At 52.4% G+C, this 7,245-nt stretch overlaps 1 protein-coding gene across 4 annotated transcripts in view; it reads right to left on the reverse strand.

Moving 5' to 3' along the window:
• Positions 1-6,870, reverse strand: part of PSMF1 (proteasome inhibitor subunit 1) — a 45,464-nt gene extending 38,594 nt beyond the window's left edge. For 2 of the 4 annotated variants that reach the window (XM_049100191.1, XM_025469580.3), the window contains exons 1-2: positions 2,830-2,937; positions 2,586-2,729 (exon numbers count right to left, since the gene is read on the reverse strand). In XM_049100191.1, coding sequence (XP_048956148.1) covers positions 2,586-2,714 — 129 coding nt within the window. In that variant the 5' untranslated portion in view covers positions 2,715-2,729; positions 2,830-2,937. Of the gene's footprint in view, positions 1-2,585; positions 2,938-6,712 lie in introns of those variants that run through there. The other 2 variants (XM_025469581.3, XM_025469579.3) reach the window with 2 other exon arrangements.
• Between the last annotated feature and the right edge of the window lie 375 nt (positions 6,871-7,245).

The following is a 7,245-nucleotide window of genomic DNA, read 5'->3' on the forward strand; positions in this document are numbered from 1 at the left end:
ACTGGGCAGTGTCTTTCAAAACCCTCCTCCCTGGTCTCCCTGGCCTCCTGTAAGACATTTGGGACCAGCATCTTTTCCCGGCCTGCACGAACTCAACAGGTGGCACCATGAACAGAGTGGAATTAGATGGATCTTTAGGAATCAAAGATCTTTTATTTTTTAAAATCAGTGCTAAATGGGATTGTATTCTTTCTGCACAGTTCACCTGAAAAATTGGGGCCCAGAGTATTCGGCAAGGTGATGATGTCGAAGGAGGCAATGACCCATACAAACTGACATCCCTAAGCTGTCAGAACAACCCAGAGCTGCTGACAGGTGTGTGAAGGGACAATTGGTGGGAGCAGATCTGCAGTGATGACATGTCCCTGTGACATGGGAGAGAAGTGAGGGAGTCACACAGGCCCTTGGTAACATGTTCCTGTTCTGGGGGGAAAGATCCCAACTGTGTCAGAGCAGAAGTAGCTAGTTAGGAGTAAACAAGGTGAGGTCCATGAGCAAAGGCAGAGAGCAGGGCAGATCTGTTATATCTGAAGGACAGAGCAAGGGGTGGGGGGAACTGAGGGCCCACAGAGGAGCCCCAAAGGCAGGACCAAGTAAGTCTTCCTTCCCTCTCCAACCCCACTGCACTCCATGCCATTCTGTACATCAGCTTCCTGGATTTCCCAGGCAGAGCTGAAATGAAATGACCAGGGCAAGTTAAAGAGTCACACAAGATTAGAAAGCTAAAGTGGGGGCAGCCCGGGTGGCTCAGCGGTTTAGCGCCACCTTCAGCGCAGGGCGTGATCCTGGAGACCCAGGACCGAGTCCCATATTGGGTTCCCTGCATGGAGCCTGCTTCTCCCTCTGCCTGTGTCTCTGTCTCTCTCTCCTCTCTGTTTCTCATGACTAAATAAATAAAATCTTAAAAGAAAAAAAAAAAAAGAAAAGAAAGCTAAAGTGGGACAAGTGATGAAACATAAAGTTGCTGTTGGGGATACTGCCCTGGAGTGGGAGTCTAATACTTGTGGGTAGAGGCCTCCTCTCTACCCAATCCCAAGGCTTGAAATGCAGAAAGACAGGATAAATGGAATGGAGTGCAGAGTGGACAGTAAGACCAAGAACAGAGCTATTTGGGAGGAAAACGTGGTTCCTGCTTCCACGTGTGTGAGGCCTCTTCTTTTCCAGCCTTATACCCAGTCCCAGATTCCACATGAGGGGCAATGTATGTCTGAGCCTGGAGGGGGCTGGGGATGGGGGATGCTAAGTGTGTATCTGGCGTCCCTGTGAGATACTCAAGGTCTGGCAGGAAAAAAACAAGCCTGACGTCATGACAGTTCTTGTGCTTTTGATGTGACTCCTGTTGGTGGGGAAAGTGTGAGAGGGAGTGGTGATCTCGTCCACTGCTCTAAAGGACAGAGGGAGGGGCGGCAGGGAGTGGAAGGGAATGCCTGGCCTCTCAGTGCTCGGGATGTGGACGCTGTGTCTGAGGAGGGATCCTTAAAGCTGTGTCAGGAAAGGACAACATAAGACGCTAGATGTACATCTAAGTAACTAAGAAAGGATTAGGGAGTTTGAGAACTGAAGCAGTTAGAAATGAAAGTAGGGCCCAAATCTCACCATAAGAGATGCAAGGGGTGAGGTGCCCTACTCCCCAGAGCTGATCTAGCTTCTGAGGGTGAGAAGGTGGTGGTGAGGGGCAGGCTGGGGCATCCCGCGTGTATGTGGAGTGGGTGGCTAAGAGGGTATCTACTCTGATGAAGTAGAAGAGAACTGAAGGGGCAGGAAGGCAGCCAGGCCCAGTTCTCACAGGAAGCTAATGTGCAGGATGATGTGGAGGGTGAAAGCAAGCCAGGGAAGGGGCAAGGAAGATGAACAAAGGCTCCCCCAAAGAATTACGCAGTAGGCAAGGCCCAGGAGTCCCAGGGCTCAGTGGGCGTGGACAAGGCCCCCAGCTCCCAGAGGCAGCCTGAGGATGGGCGAGCAGGAGGGGCTGATCCTGTAGGGAGGGCAGCTGTTGGGGAGGTAATCTTACCTGGCCCTCACATCCCAGCTGCAGGAGTGCACCTGGGGGTGGGGGTGGGGGTGGGGGAGCGGGAGGGGATGGGGTGGCTGCTGGCTGTTTCCCAGAACTGGAGCTAGGGATGACAGCGGCGGGTGGGAACCTCACGGGGCCCTTCAGTGAAAGGTGAAAGCCGTGTGGAGTGAAGGAAGGGCCCCTGAGGGGGGCTGAACAGGTCGAAGCTCACCGTGTAAGCGCGCTCGGATTCAGATTCACCCGTGGAGGCTCGAGTGGAGCCCCCCCCCCCTCCCGCCAGCGCAGTCCTCAGCGGAGCGACGCCCGGGTCTCAGCGTCAGGACCGCACGATCCAGGCTGTGCTGAAGCAAGCTTCCGTCCTCGGGCTTCCGAATCATGTAGTCCCAGCTGTGTCGTGAGGGGCGCCGGGCCGGGCACCCCGCACCGCTCCCTGGACCGACGGCGTCGGCAGCCCCCGGGGACCGGACTCGGGCGAGGCAGCGTCAGGCCCGCGCCCCGGACCCGGGCAGAAGACACCACCCCCCACCCCCCACCCCACGCCCCCCCCGCCACGGCTGGCTCTCCGGCCTACCTGGTCGCCGGTCCCCACGCTGTAGTAGCCGTGCGTCACCACCTCCCAGTGCAGAAAGCAGACGAGCGCGTCCTGTGCGGAGGTGATGGCCGGCGCCACCGACGCGAACAGGACCTCCAAGCCCGCCATGCTCGCCCCCGGTTTCTGCGGGCGAAGGAGAGGAGACGGTGCCGTGAGCCCACTCGGCCCCGCGATTGCCGAGGACGCCCCCCCGAGACTCCGCCCGCCCAGGCCTAGTCTCCACCTGCGGCCAAAATGGAGCCGCCCGGGGGCGGAGCGCGGCCGCCGGAAGTAGCTCCGAGCGCCGGCTCAGCAGCGCGAGCGCGCCGGCTGGAAACCGGAGCGCGGCACTTAAAGGTTCTGCTAGGCATCTCGCGGGCGGGGCGGGGCGGGGCGGGGCGGGGCGGGGGCGTGGTCCTTTAAGGCGGGAGTCTCCCTTTCCCCGGTAGCCGGGAGGGACCGCCCCCCGCAGGATGTTAAGTTAGATCCCCGAGGAGAGGCCACCTGGTTCTGAGCCGCAGACGACCCATCCGCAGAGTGAGGCGGGCATCTGCTGGTGGGGGAAGAATTGACGAAATATGGGCAACATATATTCGTAATAATAGCCTGCACGTATGCGGTGCTTCCTCCGGGCCGCCTCATTCTAAATGGCTTCCTTGTACTCATTAATTTAATCATCACGACCTGACCCTCTGAAGTTGGAGTTCATGATAGCCTCGTTTTACAGAGGGGTGAATTTCACCGAGATGGCACAGCCAGCCAGCCAGTGCGTGGCAGAGATGGTACTGGAACTTAGCAGTCTAGCTCCCAGGATGACGCTTCTTCAATGTTTATTGTGTGCTGGATCCTGTGCCAAAACCTTTACATCGCCCTGTCCACAGCTCTGTGAGGCGTGTGCCATGATCATCCCCATTCTGAAGATGACAGAACCAGCTCAGAGAATGGAAGTCGCTTCCTCCAAGGAGACACAGCTGCTGCCCACAGAGCTGGAGCTCCTGATCCACTACCAACTTTCAATCATTTTTAATTTCCTGTCTCCATGATTTTCACCACCTACTATTTCTTCAACAAGTTTCTAAAAATATATGCATACAGCGTCCCCCCCCCCCAAGTTTCTCGATTCCACTTATGGTTTTTGCTCAGATAAATTTAGTTTTCTCATTGCAGTCAGCACACTGTGGGGAGCCACTATCCTCTCTTGTTTGGATGTCTGCACCAGCCTCTGAACCGCCCTAGTCCATCTTTGTCTCCCTAAAGTCTGTTCTGTACTCTGTGAACACACACCAAGTGACCTCACTCTTCTGCTTAAAACCCTCCCGGGGCTCCCATCATACTCAGGGAAAGAAAGTCCTCTCCCTGGTCTGCAGAGACCTCCATATGGTCTGTGCCCCCACCCCACCCCACCTTAAGTCTCTCTGACATCACCTCTTCCAACTCTTCCCTCATCCCCTGCACTCTTAACTGCAATAACCTTGACTTCTGTCCTCTCGTGCCCACAAATTCAAAAGCAAAGCTAGTCAACTTTACCGTCTGAATCTGAATTCTGAATCTGACCACTTCCTACCACCTCTGCTGCCTCCACTCTGGTCTGATCCTCTGGCATCTCATACTTGGACGATTGCAGTAGCTTCCTAACCAGGCTTCCACTTTCACATGTTCTGTTCTCCAGGTCTTTGCCTTTACTGCTATCTCTGCCTGGAATGCTCTTTCCCCAAATATCTGCATGGTTCACTTCTTCATTTTAAGTGACTCTTTCTCTCACCTCCTACTGGCCTCCCCAGATGGCTTCCCTGACACCCATCCAAAATAACGTGTAATACTCTTTAATCCCTTCCTTATCCTGGTTTCTTTCCTGCAAAGCATTAATCATAACCTGACCTTATAACAGGTATTTGTTTGTTTGCTTGTTTATTTAATAACTGTCTTCCCATTAGACTGTGACGAGGGAGCAGAGAGCAAGTCTGTCTAGTGCACAGGTATACTCAAGTGCCTTCCTGGCTCAACATATACATATTGAATGAATGAGTAAATGAATGTTGAGTGAATGAATTATTGGTGTGGGCTCGACGTAACTGGGCCAGTCTCACCCCTTTGTGGCTCACCACTCACTTTGTTAGCTGGCCCCATACTGCTCCAAATTTTGTGTTCCTGGGACTCCTCTGGGACGCCCAGATTCCTGAACCCCATCTGCAGAGACTCTGAGTGTCTGAGGTAGAGTGCAGGTATGTTTACCACAATCTAGGTGGTGCTAAAGCTGGTGGACTCCTGAGATATACTGCCTGTGGCCTAAAAGCTGTTTACCCTTTCCACTAAGAAGCTCTGCACTTTTAAGCATCCCTGCTTTTGCTTGCTTTGTCTCTTCTGCTTTAAGTATCCTTCCCCAAAGGGAATAAAGGGGAAAGGAGAGAAAATGAGTGAAAATATCAGTGAGGGTGACAGAACATGAGAGACTCCTAACTCTAGGAAACAAACAAGGGGTAGTGGAAAGGGAGGTGGGCAGGGGGTTGGGAAGACTGGGTGACAGGCACTGAGGGGGGCGCTTGACGGGATGAGCACTTGGTGATATGCCATATGTTGGTAAATTGAACTCCAATAAAAAAAAAAGTATCCTTCCCCAGTTATTGAAAATTCCACCAATCCATTCACTCACTCATTCATTTATTGATTTGCTAAATATCCAGAGGCTGTGTTACCACGGATGGTGATGCAATCTGTGCACAGCACAAAGGTGCCCACCCAATGGCAGCCCTATTCCTAAATGCTTAGGTGAACGAGCTCCAGTTCCTGCCACTATGGAGCCCACTGTCTAGAGATAAAGAAAATTATATACAAAGGAACCCAATGTGAAGACCATCATAACATAGGGGCACGTGGAAGTCTGTGTGAGCCCAGAGGAGACATCTAATTCAGATCGGGGTCAGGGAGGGCTTCTTGGAGGAGGAGGTGCCCAACTACACTAAACCATGATGGAAGAGTAGGAGGGAGTTGAGGCACAAATGGTATCCCCATAGAAGGGACTGGCACATGCAAAGTTATGGAGGTGTGAAACGCGGCTAATACTGTGTGATAGAAGATCAATGCTGCCTCTTGAGTGAGGCCTTCCCCCATCTCCTCTGCCCACAGTCAATTTCTCTGTCTTCAATTGGCATCAGTGGGGTGCTAAGGAACAGGCACGGGATGTCAAGAGCCATCAGGGGAGGGGAAGGAGATGAGGAGGAGAATTTTATAATTGAAACATTAGAATGGCTGGTTTATAATTAAAAGCAGACTGGTCAGTTTTATTATTACTTTTAACTTTCTTACAAAAGATGCACCCGCTCATTGCCTGTACCGGGGCAGATAGCAGATAGCTCCCTTACCCATCCTTAGTGGTTCAGCCACTGCTTTGCAGACAATTGGTTATAGCTTAAGTCTCACAGAACTTTGGTTCCCTGTAATACATCATCATCCCCGTGTTAGTCAGTGTCCCCTGAGAAGCTAACATGAGACAGGGATTTGACTGGTTTATTTGGGAGCTGATTCTAGGAAATAGCAGCAAGAGGGTAGAGAAGTGTACTAGGAAGCAGCCACTAGGTATTATGTGATGAAGCCAGGTCCCTCTGGGCACCTGAGCTCAGTCCTGACCAGCAACTCTGGGAGAGACATGTCCCAGTTTTGTTCTGACTGAGGGTAAGAGAAATAAGGTTTTTTTGTTTTGTTTTTTGTTTTTTGTTTTTCACTCCCTCGTTGAGGGCTGCTTCTGGGGGGCATGAAAAGCCCTCAGGTAGAGAATCATAAAGTTTAGAGGAAGTAGCCTTTGGTGCTTAGAGATGACTGCTAAGAAGTGAGCTGGACACCATGGCATCTGCTATTCATTCCCCAGCCCCCCTCCCCAAGGGCGAGCCATGCCTTTGGTAGTTTGTGTCCTAGTACTCAGCATGGAGTAGATACTGGCACCCGTGTATTGCTAGAATGAGGTAAGCTCTGTCTCTTGCATTATGCTATGTGCCCTTTAGGCTGGTACTGTGTTCTGTCCACCCCTGAACCCCAGGGCCCTCCATGGATGAGAATAAATGAGAGGATCCTTTGGGACCAGAGGGTTGTCTGTGTCCTGCCCTTCATCCATTTGGCACTTTCTGTGGACTTACCACTATCAAGAGTCTTGGTTGTCCCTGTGAGGCCTGTGATTGGCTGAGAAGGGAAGCAGATGGAAGATGCCTCCCCCAGGTGGGCCCCTGCTACCTGGGCAGTGCAGAGCCCATGCCAGAGATGAGGGCTCAGGGTGATGAAAAGAACATGGGAGGTGGCTGCAGCCACCAGCATCTGGTTGCCAAGTGACAGCAGTGTGAGGATCTCAAGCTCCCTGGAAACTGTCTCCCTGGAAACTGTGAAGAGGTGAGTGGAAGGGCAGGGCCCAAATGGGCACCGAGATGGAGTTATTCAATACTGTAGGCCTTCTGCTTTTTTGGCCTAGCATCATTCTAACACCCTCACCTCCTCCAGGAATCCCTCTATGATTAGTAGTGTTCAGTACTGGAACCCACTGGATGGGTTGGAATGCAAAGATTAGGGAAAGCTACCTTCAGCTTTCAGAGAGTCTGGAAGTTGCAGGAACTGAAGGAGAGCACCAGCAATGATCACAGCTGCCTCTTGTCCTAAGGCAGTATTCAGGATGAAATCT

The sequence above is a fragment of the Canis lupus genome, chromosome 24, assembly GCF_003254725.2.
Source record: "Canis lupus dingo isolate Sandy chromosome 24, ASM325472v2, whole genome shotgun sequence".
Lineage (NCBI taxonomy): Eukaryota > Metazoa > Chordata > Mammalia > Carnivora > Canidae > Canis > Canis lupus.